Genomic DNA, 14861 nt, shown 5'->3' on the forward strand with positions numbered 1-14861 from the left:
CCTTCTAGCCTCTTCCTAGCTCTGCACTCGGCCTCAAAGCCTGTGTCCCCCAGGGCCGTGGCAAACACCAGGCACGTAACAGGTACAGGGCTAAAGTATGGTACGATCACACAGGCAGAGGAATCGGGCCATTAGAAGAGAACAGGCAATGGAAAATAATGGCTAACGTGATGGCACAGGCCCTGAACCCAGGCCATTCAAACAATGCCTCTTCCCCAGAAGGGCATCCGTGTGAGAGCGGCCAGGCCTCCTGCCCAGCTTATGGCAGCTCGGTGCTCACACGGCAGCTACTGCACATTCTCCTGCAGCCTGCAGCGTGTGCGTCTGCTGGAAGTGGGAGCAGGGAGGTGTGACAGCACAAGAAACGTCATACGATGTAAAAAGAGACAAGGACAAGCACGCGGATTTTTTCTTTTAATTATTTACCAGATAAAAAAGAAAAAATAGTGATTGTTTCTCTTCACCCCCAACATTTCAGTTTACCAAGGTCAAGTAGGAGAGAAAATGCTGAACAGGAATTCATGCTCCTGGCCTGGAGCAAATTCCCTCGGCTCTACAGCACCTCAGGGAGGAGGGACAGGGCAAAGGGCTCCAGGCAGAAATACTTGTACTGTGGCAGCAGAGTGGCAGCGTGGCTGTCCACCTTTCTCCTCCCCGTTGCCAGAACATTCAGACCTTCCTGTCTGCCCCCCTGCACCATCCTCCCCAATGCATCAAAGGAAGTAGGAAGACAGGACTTCAGGAGGCAGGACAGGTATAGCGCAGGACCGGGGAAGCACACAGCAGACATGGCGGAAGGCCACAATCTTCTGTTTCTATTGCACATCCTGGCTCAGATCCCCTGCCCTGAGCAGTGGGCTACAAAGTGAAATGCTTCTGAAGTTCAAACCAAGAACCCATGGCTGTGTGCCAGGCTCAGGAAGGGGAGGCGTGCGGTTGTGTGGTTTGTTCTGATACACACATGTAAGTTATATGGAAGTTACTCCAGGATGGGGGCAAGGCAAAGATTATGCCTCATTAAAAGAACATATGGAGTTTGGACACCTGGGGCCCTACGGTCACCTGGGCTTCTCCCCCTCAAGTTCGAAAGACTAAGAATAACTCTCCAGTCAGCAGATCTTCCGCGTAAGACGGAAGAGGCAGCAGCATCCACCAACTACACAAGCCCCCTCTCCAGCTGTCACGATTCTGACACTCAGGGGTGACCTCTTTCTCTGAACACCTGGAGAATTTGGCCAGCGACCCCACAGGACAACAACCTTTCACACTGTATGTTTCTCCACCAAGTGGCAGCTATTAGATTCTCATTCTTCTCAATACCAAGGAAACCAGAGGGAGACTGGAACACGTTGTTTACCCAACCTTACAGAGTCCTCGAGAAAACAGTGGGGCAGGGAGAAGGGACTGATTTTGATTTGGCAAGGCTGCAACTCTTTCACCTTCATTGGCTGGAACAAAGCTGGTGGGTGAAGACAAACCTAACGGAGCCAATGGCAAGAACTGCAGGCTATGAGAGACGACAGGTCAAACACAGAACTGTATAAATTGTGGCACTATAAAGATGAGAAGGCAGGTCCATGACACCAGCTGGGAGCACGCCTTGGGAGCACGCTTCCAGAAATTACATCTGTCCTGTAGTAAGCGGTAGCATCCAGATAAATCAGAGTAGTTTTCCTTCCTCCTCTTCCCAACAAATTCTGAGAGTTTCTCATTTAAATAACTATGTACACACACACAAGCCTGGTCTCTCTTTTACATGAGGGTCCTTCACTTGAGGGTCCTAGAATGGCTTTAGAGAGTCGGTTCCAATTGCCTTTTTGGAGATTTACTGCTTGGGACCAAACCTGTAAGGAGAAGAAATGACTGAATACTCTGCCAGGTGGATCTTTAAGGTGAAAGCATCCCCGTGTTTAAAGGATTGAGTCTTAATATAAATAATGAGCCCACAACTCCCTTATGGGGTTTGGCACCCTGGCAAATTGAGCAATTGGGCTGCGACTCACCAACCCCGTGCCTGGCTACCGTCAGCCAGAGGGCCCCGTGCCCACCAGCAATCCTGGGAATACAGTTCCCTACCTCCCTCTGATAAGGACAGTTTCTCAAGTTCGGCTTCAAGTTCAGCGTCCGAGATCCTAGGGTTAGGCACACTGTTGGTATAAAATGTCTCAGGGGGGTTTTCAGGCAGATCAAAATGTTCTTTGGTGGTATCCTGAAGAAGGATGTCCAATTCCTTCTCCAGTTCCTCACTGTCAAAATCTGCAAAGAAAAGATGACATGAGGACACATAAAGCCAAGGGAGGATGAGTCAAGGATTGAGTAAAGGCAAAACTAAGCTCAGCTTTGCAAAAACGTCCAGGCCTCCTTGTAGGTCAAAAAAAGCCTGTGAGTTGAGAGGAAGAGGGTGCCTTCAAGCAAATATTCTTCCCACACACAGAGCGAAGTCACCTAGAGGGTATATTTTGCTAACACCACAGAACTGACCCTGCTTTCCCTTGCCCTTGAAGAAGGATCTTCCATTCAGAAGTCTAATGAGTCAAGATTACTGCAGTCCAGAGGGGTCAACAGTATAGCCTACCAAGGGGGATGACAGTTCCTTCTAACTACTGCCACAAAGGAGCCCCAGAGAGAGGAGAGTGCTGCCTGCACCAGGAAAAGTGGATCTGTGATCAAAACTATCACAGCACAAACAAGTGAAGGCCTCTTAGGAAGGAAGAAAGAAAAGAACTGTCATGTCAACTCACCTAAGCCATTGGTCACCCCACCCGCCAGAGTCTGAGAAACTTCATCCTGGGTGTCACACAGCTGTAAGAGAAAAGCGTAAAGCCTTGAACACTGAGCGGCATCTCAAAGGTCTGTCTTTTGGTCTCAATGTTCAGGGTTACCAAGTAATGCTGCCCCTTCTGAGAATCAAAAAATCTTCCACAAGTTCACAAGGTAAAGAGTCAAGTTTGGGAAACGATGAAGTATAGCAAAGTCACACCTGCCCTCAGTTACTTCCTCCTGTGATTTTCCTCCCTGGCCCCTTCCTGTACCTCTTGGATCTGATCCACAAGGCTCTCTGCCTTCTCCACTGTGACATCCTTCATGGAGAGTTTTAGCGCTCCTACCCCGGCCTGATAGGCATTGAAAACCTAAACAGAAAGCAAAGTTATCAGTGCAAATGAAGAACAATGGGCAAAATACATACAATAGTGTTGCATCTCCAAAAGATAATGTGGGGGTTTGTTTGGTTTAAACACCCACACTTGATTCCTCCCATGTTCACCGAGGCCAAAACTTTCCAACAGGAGAAGCAAAATCCCAACCATATCTTGAAAAAACCCAGGCCTCCTCCAAACATCAAAGCCACAGTGGAGGGAATGAGGAACGTATCCCAGACAGACCACCCAGGTACTGGAGCAGAGGGGCAGTGACTACCATCTGATCTGTCTGGGAGGCATAGATCCGGTCCAGGATGCCTTGAACAGTGTCTAGCTTGGCATGAAGGGCTTCAATGCGCTTCTCTGTCCGTTGCTTGGCCTTGAGAGATCTCAGTGCCTGGACGGGGGAGGTGGGAGCATGGAGATTTGGTCAGGGTCAGTTAGGCAGGCCAGAGGGCCAGAGGAAGGCTTTCCCACATGACAAGACCATCTCAGGCCTCCTCCTCTCTCACTTGTAAAACAAGCTGTGGTACCCAGACCACCTGCAGACTCTTCCCCCCGAGACCCAAGCTCTGCTCTGAACCGCTGGGACACCACCTCCCACTGCCTGCCCGGGGCACAGGTACACAGCTGGAGGGGAAAAGAGAAAACTGACCAGTTGTTTCTTTCCTGCTCGGCATGCCCGGCGGGCTTCTTCTTTACACCTATGAAACACAGGGGACAGATCGAGATGACCATGGCATAGGATGGGGGTGGTAGTGTCCTGAAAAGTCCCTAAGAGCCCCACTTAGGTAAGGCAGTTTCAAATCTGAAAATCAAATCCATTCCACCCAAAGGCTAGAAAAATAATGCCCAACAGCCCACTGGCACACTCCTGCAGCAAGCTGAGACATAAACTTGAACATATGCGTGCAAGAAAGGCAAACTGACTAAGGATAGGCTGTTTCAGCCCACGGGGAGAGAGAATGTGCCAACAAGACACCTTAACAACAGATTCCCATTTCGGAAGCCAGGAGATAAGGAATCAAATCCTAACACCAACAATGGCCTTGGACACAGTCCCTGGTTGTCCAAACAATGTTGGGTTTCTCCCGCTGTAAGAAGGAGACAGCATTTTAATTCGATGTCCATATAGCCTACTTTTTGGAGAAGTGTTCATGTGCCTTTGGCAGGGATGCCTTGTATGGCCATCCAAGGGGAAGAGCAGGAATCCCTCAGAAAGACCCTGGAAGGCAGAGACCTGTCTTGTTCACTACTGTATTTCCAAGTCCCTAAGTTAAGGCCTGGCTCAACGAACACTGGTTAAATGGATACCAGCATGGAAGTGCCTAAACATAATGCTAACAGATGTAATCTCTGGGGGAAGAATAAAAATTCATTTTTTCTCTTTTATGATGTTCTATTTTGCACAATTGCTGCATTGAGCAGTTAGTACTTTGTAATTAGTAAAAAAAAAAAATAAATAAATAACCTTTCTCAAAAAAAAAAAAAAAAGAGCCCACAGACACCAATGCTTTGCTGGCTCTGAGGGCCAGCCAGGGGTGGGGGTCGGAGGGTGCTCAGCTCAGGGGTAGTTACCTCTCTGCTTCCTGGGATAAGGACTCCACTTTGCGTGAGAGCAGCTGTTCACTCTGCATCAGCTGGTATACCCCAACATCTACGTCGTTGACAGGAGAGACCTTGGCATGTGGCCCTCGGGCAAACTTCACAATCTGAGGGACAGGGACAAATTACTAGGGCCCCTACCATGAATGCTGAGAAGTCCCAGGCAGGAATGCTGGTGGGCATGTCAGTATACACTTAATAAGCCATTGGGGAGTCACTGGATGAACAACTGGACTTCCATACCTTTTCCCCGTTCTGCTCGAGAACCGTGACTCTCTTCTCTTTCTGCAGCTGCAGCAACACCAAGTAGAAGGTCCTCTCATCCGGGCAGGAGCCTGCACACAGGGTGCTCAGCTCGGACAGGGCCACCACAGGGTGGGAGGAGAGAGGGGAGTTCTGATACAGACGATACACCTCCTCGGCCTTCTCCTGCAGGGAAGGCGAATGTGCTTATGGGCCTGGCCACTCCTCATGGAGGCCAGAGAGTCCCGACCCCATGTTTCCAAACCGTGATCGTGCAGGACAAGAGCAGGGAGCACTGGTCCTGCCCTCCCTGAAGTAGCAGCTTTGGAAAAGGAAAAAGGATTTGTGTTTTTTAAACCCTGGAGGAAATTTGGTGTATATGGATGAAACGAGGTACATGTTATCTCTGTCCTTGCACATCCATTTGGGACTTTATGTTTCTGTGTCTCCCGAGAGGCAAGGGAAGGAGGAGGAAGTGTGGTGTGCTGGCGCGGCCATGACCGAGACCTGAGGCTTGGTTTTAGACCCTGCCTATCTGGCCCTGCACCAGTCAGTCTCACGGGTCCTCAGCATCCCTCTCACAAACTGAAGAAGGTGGATGAGATGGCGTCTGTATTCCCTTCCAATGCTGGTCTTTCCATTTTTATGCCAACTTCTGACACTACAAACAAGAGCATTACTGAGTCTATAATGCGTCTCAAGAGAGAAGTATGTGACAACCAGGTAGGACAGGGTTTTTGTGAATAGCCTAAGAAATAGAAGTTTCAAGAAACAATGCCACCGTGTTCCTCCTACATGGAAATTACTCTCAGTCTTCTGCAAACAATATTTACTGAATTAGGCACAAAGTGCTATGAAATGTAGGGAAGGAATACCCAGGAGTTCAGAGATTGCTTGGGGGAGAAAATGGTTGTTGAGCAGAATTCTGAAGGGTGAGTAAGTCCCTAGGTGAGGTAGGTGGGAAGAGCATCTTAGGAAGAGGGACGGTCATGAGCAATGGCATAGAGTATGAGTCAATAAGGTGTTTATGGGAGGGGACAGGAAGGGGAGAGAGAGCAGAAGCACTTCTCTCTTACAGAGGGTGCAGCAGATTCTTTGCTGTCCTTTATCTGCAGATGGTAGGTAGTCATGGAAGGGAAATACCAAGGCTGGAGTAACAGATCTAGCTGACAAGTGGGAAAGGGTGGGTTATAGGAGGTAGGCTTAGAGGCAGAGAGACCATTTATGCAAGAGACGAGGAGAGACTGAACGGGGCAATGCCCGTAGGGACAGAGAAGGGATGGGTTCAAGAAGAATTCAGAAGATAAAACAAGCAGTCCATGGTACCTGGGCATGGGGTGGAAGGAGAAAGACGAGTCTGGGATGACTCCTGGGCTCTGGCATGAGTAACAAGGTGGATGTGATGCTATTAACTAACTAACAGCAAGAACACAGAAGGAAAAGCATATTTTACAGGAAAGACAAAACATTCCATTTTGGACACGTTTTTTGGGATGCTTGAGGTACATTCAAGAAGACACATACAGCAGATAATTGGGTATACAAATTTGAAGCTCAAGGGAGACACCAGAACAGAACATATATGAAAGGACTCTGAAGGTCTTCAAGCATATAGAAGGTAATTAAAATCCCAAGTGTAAATGAGTTACCCAAGGAAATTCAGAAAGCAAAGTAATAAGCTGAAGGAAGACCAATGTTTAAGAGATGAAGGAACTCATAAGAGCTACCCAGAGAACCACCAAGAACCCATAGTGTAATGACAACAAAATCAAAGAAATGGAAAATTTTAACAAGCGAGTAGTCCATAGTGTCAAAGGCAGCAGAAGAGTCTAATAAGATAGAAACTAAAGTTTTCATTTGATTTACCTGCGCTGTCAAATAATAATGCTTACTATAAAACTACGTAGTAAGAACAGTGTGGTATGCAACCAACAGATTAACGGTAAACAACATTAATAAAGGTTAAAACAACTGGCTATCCACTTGGAAGAAAAAAGTTTTTCCTCACCAGATACACAAAAACAAATGCCAAATTACTGAAATTTAAATTGAGGAAGTTTAACCTTGGGGTGCCCGGGTGCTCAGTTGGTTGAGTGTCCGACTTCAGCTCAGGTCATGATCTCATGGTTTGTGAGTTCAAGTCCCGCATCAGGCTCTGTGCTGACAGCTCAGAGCCTGGAGCCTGCTTGGATTCTGTGTCTCCCTATCTCTCTACTCCTCCCCTGCTCACTCTCTGTCTCTCTCTTCTTCAAACATAAATAAACATTAAAAAAAATTTTTTTAAATCTAATTAACCTTGAAGTAGAGGATGACTTTGTAAGCAAGACCAGAAATTCAGCAGCCGTAAAGGAAAATTTTAAAGATCTGATTATAGAAATATGGAAACTTTTATATGGTAAAAGACATCATAAGTAAAAACGAAAAGCAAACAAGAGACTGGAAAACAATATTTACATCCTTAATGCTAACTATATTATATCTACTCCTAATACATAAAAAAACTCCTATAAATACAAAAGACAAACAATCCAATATAAAAACAGGCAAAGCATATAAATAGGCAACGCACAGAAGGAGATACATAAATGGACAGCAGATAGGGGAAACGATGCTCAAATCCAAAATAGGAAATATCATTTTTATTTGTCGTACAGGCAAAATGTAAAAGACTCATGTTATCCAGTGCTGGCAAGGATGTGGGGACACTGAACACTTGAATGAAAGTGTGAATTAGCACAAACTTTTGAAAAGTAATTTGGCAATTTCTGTGCATAAGCATTTCTAGAAATTAATCCATAAAAATAAAAATGGAAGTACTGCACATAGATGTACACACAAGGCTGTCAAAGTATTTTTTTTTCTTGTAACAGAGAAATTAGAATAACTTAAATGTCCATCTGTGTGGACATAACTATTGCATAAATTGTGGCACTTCCATAGATTTTTATGCAGCCATCCAAAGGAATGAAGTACATATATATTATATAGGGAAAGATACTTATACTAAAGTGTAAAGAAAAAAAAAAAGGCAGGCTGCAGACCAATAAATAAAGTAAGATTCTATTTCTGGAAAAAAATGGAGCGTATGTGCATACATATTTTTGTATGTATGGGCATATTCATTTATTTATTCAACATATGTTTATTGACTCTCTACTATGTAGCAGGCACTGTTCCCAGAGTTCCAGGGCCAATGGAACATCTCCTATCTGGTAGGAGAGACAGATTATAAACAAGTAAACAAGTAAATAACATTTTTAGAAAGCATTAAATGCTAACAATAAAATAAAACAGAAAGTAACGGTGTGGGGGCGCCTGGGTGTCTCCGTAGGTTAAGTGTCCGATTTTGGCTCAGGTCATGATCTCATTATTCATGGGTTCAAGCCCCACACCGGGCTCTGTGCTGACAGCTCAGATCCTGGAGCCTGCTTCAGATTTTGTGTCTCCCTCTCTCTCTGCCCCTCCCCTGCTCGCACTCTGTCTCTCTCTCTCTCCCTCAAAAATACATAAATGTTAAAAAAATTTTTTAAAAAGAGAGAAGTAACAGTGTGAGACAGGATCAGTAAGAAAATATGTGAACACACAAACACACGCATGTGTGTACCCACACGAACAGAAAGGAATGTACCCAAAGAGACAGAAATGGGATGAACAGAAAGGAAACATTCATTTCCTTGCATAATTATTTTAAATAGCAAAACTTATGGGCAATTTTTACTTTTTGGTTATTTTTATCAAATCAAATAAAAAGCTATTGGCTTTCTGTGGCCAGACTTGGGAAAAATCAATTTACCTCAGAAGTAGACTTTGTTTTAAAAAAAATATCCAGATAAGACCCTTCAGTTTCACACATTAACACAAGATTCCACCCCAGGAAAAGACAGTGAAGTTACCATATATGTCACGGAATGAGCTTAAGTGTTGAGTGCTCTATTTAGTGATGTAAACTGGGCATAGACTTAACAGAACCAGGTCGGTGCGGAGCCAGATTTATTTTTCTACTTAAGTAAGATTAAACGGCACTGTGGTTAAAAAGTACTGTTGGTTCTTGGAAGATCTAGGTTATTTATTCCATTCCTGCCCCCTTTTCTGCCTTTGCTCTCAAAAGACTATGATTCCTAAACCACATCTGTGGGGGTAAATGGGTCTACCTCCCTTTACTCCAGTTGGAAAACACTTGAGGTAAGAGCCTGCAAAGAGGAACGGAGCTTGGCCCAGAACCACGCAAACCATCCTGTGGTTTCTGCGTGGCCTTGGCTAAGTCCTGGAGGTCAGGGCGCTGGGTGGGAGGATAACCATGTGGGTGGGAAAGGAGGAAGAGCCCTTCCTTTGAAGCATGCTGCTCGGTCCAATGGTGAGAAACAAGGAGAGGTGGCAAATTCTGGAGATCCCCACCTCAGTCTGAGACAGAGAGGGTTGGGAGTCTGTCAAGGTGACAAGAAATCAGAGCCTCTCTTGGGGTAAGGGATGAAGATCGAGAGCTGGCTCCAGCTGTGTGGAAGCCTCCGGGACTATGCAAGGGTCCCGAGGTTGGGCTTGGTCTGTGAGTTTCAAAAGTAAGTGCTGTCGGGGCGCCTGCATGGCTCAGTTGGTTGGGCGTCCTACTTTGGCCGAGATCATGATCTCACGGTTCGTGAGTTTGTGCCCCACGTTGGGTTCTGTGCTGACAGCTCGGGGCCTGGACCTGGCTTCGGATTCTGTGTCTCCCTCTCTCTCTACCCCTCCCCCGCTTGCACTCTGTCTCCCCAAAATAAATAAACATTAAAGAAAAAAAAAAGTAAGTACTGTCTACAGCATACTTCTGCTACCCGGTGTTCAGTCGGTTTCGGTGGAGTGGTGTGCACTGCATTAAAGAGCGTGTGGAAGGTGAGGAAGTGGTGACAACAAAGCTTGGTCAAGAAGGAGAGAGACAGAGCACTAACTAGGCAGCGGCCAGGTCCCACACAGGAGTCATTCTGTGATTGGAAAAACCTGAGCGGGTTTCGAGGCTGAGGAAGAAGAGGCAGATAGGAGACAGAATGTACAGATCAAGAGGCTAGCTGATGGGACAAGGGGACAGCAGGGTAGGGACAGACTCAAGAGCACACGTGGAAGAGAGGATGGACACTTCATCCTCTGAGCTTAGGGAGAAAGAAAGGCTCAGAAGACCGTAAACTGGATGTAGGACAGAAAGCTGAAGGCCTGACAGGAGATCCTACCTTCTCAATGAACTGTCAGCAGAGTCGCAGAAGGGGAGAATGGAAGGCACGTGAGTGCGGGCTGGGAAAGGACTAGTAAACTGGACTGAAGAGTGGCTGTGAGGGCCCTCCTGGAGCTGGGGACTGTGAAGGGGACCCCAGTCTTGGTGACAGCGTGATTCTGGCTGGCAGGGATGGCAGACTGTGGGGTTGGTCTAAGGCAGTACAAGTGCTGGTGTCTCTGGGGAGGACCGGGGGAGCTGCAAGAAGCTGGGTGCGTGCTGTAGGCTGGCTAGGGAAGACAGGCCAGGAGGAAGCTGACCGACCAAGAGGGCATGAAGGGACCACAGGCCTGGTGGCCTCTTCAGTGACCATCACTAAGGCCATCGGTAAGCTGGAAGGGGAAAGGGTGCAGTCACAGAAGAGGAAATCTGAACTTGGTTTGCTGATTTAAGGGAAGGCAAGGCTGAAGTCACAAGGTCCTCAGGAATCCTGAGAAACTCTTGCCAGTAAACCACAGAAGGCAAAGAATTTTCTACACTTTGGCTTGTCACTAATTTCTACACATACAGAAAATAATCAACCGTATGTTATGGACAATTCCCAGACAGAGTATCACCCTTGAAATGCACAAGTCCAACTAACAACTCAATAATGCTACAAAAGGCCAGTTATCAACTCTGTCATCATGTAAAAAAAGATATGCTCTTTTTCTAAGGATAGACACAGGAACATGGAGGATCCGGTCATCACCTCTCCTTTCTGAGCACCCACCTTCAGCAGCTCCACAGCCACGAGCACCTCTTCAGCAGGAACCTTATTGTCCCCTAGCATGTTGGAAAGAGTCCACTTGAGGGGCTTCAGCAGGAAGACTCCAACCCCCCAGGAGATCCAGCTGCTGTCTACACTGGCCATGAAGTCTGACTCCCGCTGCAGCTCCCCCCGGCTGCAGGCAAAGAAAGAAAAGGACACGGAGTAGGCTTGATGCAATGTCCCGTTCCAGTCCCCACCTACCCTCTTCCCCCGAGAGAGAAATCTGATCATCACCATCATAAATACCATTATCAGGTACCTACTCCGTGCCAGCTATTATGAGCAGCATTGTTTCTGCTCCAGCTGTCAGCACCATTGACGACTCTGTGAGACGGATGTCGTCCTTGGAATTTTAGTTCATGAGAAAATTGAGGGACCGAGGTGAGAGAGGCCAACTCTGAACTATAATTTGGCTCCAAAGGGCAAGTGCTCCACTAAGGCTGCAGAGGCACAGCAGGCTATGAGGCCTATGTTGAGACCTTCGTTTACAAATGAAGTTCAATATGATAAAACGACAATAACAGTAATGGATTACTGTCAATGCAAGACATGAGGAAATACACAAAGATGTTCAGAGAAAAGGTTTTCTGCTATTCCTGAGCTAGGGTGGAGATACGACCTAAGCATTCTATGGTACTGGTAATAAGCAGCTACATTTACTGAGCCCTTACCATGGGCCAATCACTATGCTAACGGGCTACATAAGGAATAGGATTTCAAATCCTCATAAGAAACCTAACTACAGATATCATCACCATCTTATACTTGGTCAAACTGAAGCTTTAAATAGAGGGGTACATAATTTAGCAAGTGGTACAGCCAGGGTGTGAGCCCAGAACACTTGGCCCTCAAGCAAAGCTGTTAATTACTATGTTATGCTGCTTCCATGGAGTGTTATCTTCCTCAAAAATTCTCTGGATGCCAGACCCCATCAAGCACCAGGAAACGTCAGCAGAGTGCCAGTAGCCGGGAGAGAAGATATCAAGGTCTTAAAGGTCTCTGGATGGGAAGAGGTAGGGACAGGTCCTACCGCAATAAAGAAGTCCAGACTGTTCTTGTCCCTCACCAACTTAAGCTATGTTCTCCTCCGTACCCTGCTTCAGTCAGGAACTCAAACTTTGCACAGTACGCTTTCTCAGAAAAAAGAAGTTTCAGAAACGGCTCGTCCCGCCAATGTCAGCCAATGGAAAGGTACCGGGGAGATAAATCAGGAAGTGCAGAAAACTCAAAGCAACATCAAAACTGACTTTCTTCTTCATTCATTGAAGGAGGTACTACGCTAGCCAGGCTGCTCTCAGTATATGTACCATGTGATGTGCAAATGATTTAGAATCAGGAGAGTAGGGGTCCAGTCCTGGCATTTCATCTAACTAGCTGTATAAACCTGAGTAAATCGCTCGACCTCAGTCTCAGTCTCCTCTTCTGTCTGCTGAGGATAATTCTATCATCTCGCCTGCAGGACTGCTGAGGAGGTCAGATGAAACGGGATGATATGCAAAGTATCTGCATACTATTAAGTGAGGTACCTTAGATATCCATGCTATCGCCTCAGGTATCTCCCAAACCCTGCACCTGTCACACAGGTAGCACCTACAGGCCCTTCTCAGAGCACCAAGGTACTCACTCGGGTGAAGCCCTCAACCTCCTTTATGTCCTCTGCTTCAAACAGCCCGTGCCAAGGACAAGCCAAGACAGGCCAGACACATGACCTTTGCTGGGGGCTGCTGGCAAGATGCCCCACAGACCTCTTCCCCACGACTGCCTTCTTCTTAGTCCTGCCTTCCTTAGTTCAGTAAATCCTATCTCATAGACCTTCTGTCCAGGGTAATTCAAATTTGGAAGCCCCTACAAAATAACTACACAACGGGATTCCACTCCAGACAAGTCATTGTCACTTCTGCCAGGTAGGTTTCTCCTCCCACCGTCTGGATCTAATCCAATCGCACTATCTTGGACCCCCAATTTGCCAGATGCCCGTCTCCCTCTCCCTCCACACCCCTAACACAGCCTCCTTCTCGTCCTCCTTCGCCCACTGAACACACACAGACCTGCTTCTGCGGGCCAGACCCCGGCATGGGCGCGGTACCCTCAGGGAGCCACCCCCGCCCCCTTGCCCGGGCCCGCCCTCACCGTAGTAGGTCCTGCAGCACGGTGGCCAGCCCCAGCGGGACACTGCCCTTGCGCTGAAAGGCCTCCTGCAAGTCCCGCAGACGCAGGCGCACCACCCCCTGGCGGCGGCTGTGGCTCAGCACCAACGGAGCCCAGAAGCCCATCTTGCTGTCCCAGTCGGTGCTGTTCACCTCGCGACTCCTTTTGAAGGCGGAGAACAGAAAGGACATGCGCTCCTCATCCTCCTCCCACTCGGGGGGCAGTAGGCCCGCCGGGTCTCCCCCGGCTGGGGCCTCGGCCTCCCGCTCCGGGGACCACATCGGAACCCCAGCCCCGCCAAGGCTCCGAACACAACCCCGGCCCTGTTCCCCTTCCGCCCTACTTCCCTCCCGGCTTCCGTTCCTTGACTACCTCCTCCTCTGTCATTACGTCATCGCCACCCCTAGCGTGAAATAAGTCCCGCGCCTTCTCAAGCGCCTGCGTCTCTCTGCCCTCCCTGCGCCAGGAGGCGTGATGATGACCCTATTTTCTGAGAGGCTCAAAGCGCTTGCGCCGACCCCTTCTCCCACAGTCTTTGTGCGGAAAGAAGGGCTTCGCGCGTGCGCGGCGGGTAGGTGCGCGTCCCGCCCCCTACTGATCATAGAGTTTGGCGAAACATTATAGAGAGGCTAATGCTTATGCATCTAAATTGTGGTTTCAGGTAGTGGGACTGTAGAGTCCCGCTAAGGGGCGCCAGAGGCGTCAGGATCGCTGGTGAATCATAGTACGCCGCTCCTCGACCAGCTTCTACTTCAGACACTTAAACTTCCAAGACAGCTTCCTTTTACGGTAATATCAGCGGATACACAATTGTCGGTCACTCAAGCTCTGTGACGATGTATATACTGATTTTGAAAGATATATGAGCTTCTATTACTCTTGCTTCCCACCTTCTGCTCTGGAGTGCCCTTCTTTTCTTTCTCAGGGCCAATATCCTGCTGATCCTCAAGATGGAGCTCAATTCTAATCTTCCCTGAAACCTTCCCCAACTGTCCTGACTCGTTGTTGATCTCTTTCCTGGACTGTACAGTTAGCATTTACTATTCTGTAGCCCGTTCCCTAGTTCTCTCAGGACAATGGCTTAAATATGGTGCTACGATACATAGCGGTGCTGAAGAAATACTTTATAAACTAGAAGGTGCACAGCTTGACCCTTGCCGTTTAATATCTTAGAATCTTGTTGGAATGAATGAGAGCTCACATGCATGATAAGATTCTTACAAAAAAATCTTTTGAGCAATGAACATGTCCAGTGTGTTAAGAATATATAGATTTTCTTTTTAATTGAACGGTTTGAAAGATGTAAGGAGTTTCTTGTTTAATGGAACTGAGTAACAATCACTGGAGTTGTGTATGATTCTTGGCTCTGCCACTCATTGGCCGTGTGACCTTGGTCAAGTACCTAACTTTTCTGTTTGAAGGAAATATTATGATGTAGGTAAAGTACCTAGCACATAGTAGATAGAATAGGTGTTATCACCAAATGGCAGGATGTTTAGTAGTTGGAACATAGTTGTAGGGAAGAATTTCAATAAGCATTTTGAAGGAGGGGAAGGGATAGGATTGGTTATATGAATTAAGGTGTCAACTGATATTGATGTGTTACATTTCTTCAAACATTTTCAGGGCAATATCTCATTTGGTACTTATAACAACTGACAAGAAGTCTCTCCCTGACCACACTCTAGATGGGTTCTTCTGAACCCTCTTCTTGACTAGGCCTGTCACCCTTGGC

The 14861-nt window shown here is 47.2% G+C and overlaps 1 protein-coding gene and 1 long non-coding RNA gene across 5 annotated transcripts in view; one reads left to right on the forward strand and one right to left on the reverse strand.

Annotated features, from left to right (window-relative positions):
• Positions 1-380: 380 nt before the first annotated feature.
• CHMP7 (charged multivesicular body protein 7) lies at positions 381-13604 on the reverse strand. 3 transcript variants are annotated; one of them, XM_042934570.1, is made up of 11 exons: positions 13499-13604; positions 13109-13288; positions 10940-11111; positions 4989-5174; positions 4719-4852; positions 3796-3844; positions 3418-3537; positions 3033-3131; positions 2742-2802; positions 2077-2256; positions 381-1844 (listed from the first exon to the last, which is right to left on the reverse strand). In XM_042934570.1, exons 2-11 carry the CDS (start codon positions 13249-13251, stop codon positions 1792-1794), a joined length of 1197 nt encoding a protein of 398 aa, XP_042790504.1. In that variant the 5' UTR covers positions 13252-13288; positions 13499-13604; the 3' UTR covers positions 381-1791. The 3 variants fall into 3 exon arrangements, with proteins under 3 accessions (XP_042790504.1, XP_042790503.1, XP_042790505.1); XM_042934569.1 differs by lacking the exon at positions 13499-13604 and having other exon boundaries at positions 13109-13479; XM_042934571.1 differs by lacking the exons at positions 2742-2802; positions 13499-13604 and having other exon boundaries at positions 13109-13479.
• Positions 13605-13613: 9 nt separating this feature from the next.
• The window catches only part of LOC122217522, a 51896-nt gene continuing 50648 nt past the window's right edge, over positions 13614-14861 (forward strand). For both annotated transcript variants that reach the window (XR_006201566.1, XR_006201565.1), the window contains exons 1-2: positions 13614-13697; positions 13788-13915. This is a non-coding gene — a long non-coding RNA (uncharacterized LOC122217522). The remainder of the gene's footprint in view (positions 13698-13787; positions 13916-14861) is intronic.

Source organism: Panthera leo, chromosome B1, assembly GCF_018350215.1.
Source record: "Panthera leo isolate Ple1 chromosome B1, P.leo_Ple1_pat1.1, whole genome shotgun sequence".
NCBI classification, from domain to species: domain Eukaryota; kingdom Metazoa; phylum Chordata; class Mammalia; order Carnivora; family Felidae; genus Panthera; species Panthera leo.

What these genes read in the sequence shown, in the direction of transcription:
- CHMP7 (XM_042934571.1), bottom strand. Translation starts at nt 13,407, where the DNA reads ATGTGGTCCCCGGAGCGGGAGGCCGAGGCCCCAGCCGGGGGAGACCCG. An exon ending in GTGCTGCAGGACCTACTACG is followed by an intron (nt 11,112 to 13,108) that starts GTGAGGGCGGGC and finishes CTTTGCCTGCAG; the next exon opens with CCGGGGGGAGCTGCAGCGGG. An exon ending in GAGCAGGAAAGAAACAACTG is followed by an intron (nt 3,538 to 3,795) that starts GTCAGTTTTCTC and finishes TCCCCCGTCCAG; the next exon opens with GCACTGAGATCTCTCAAGGC.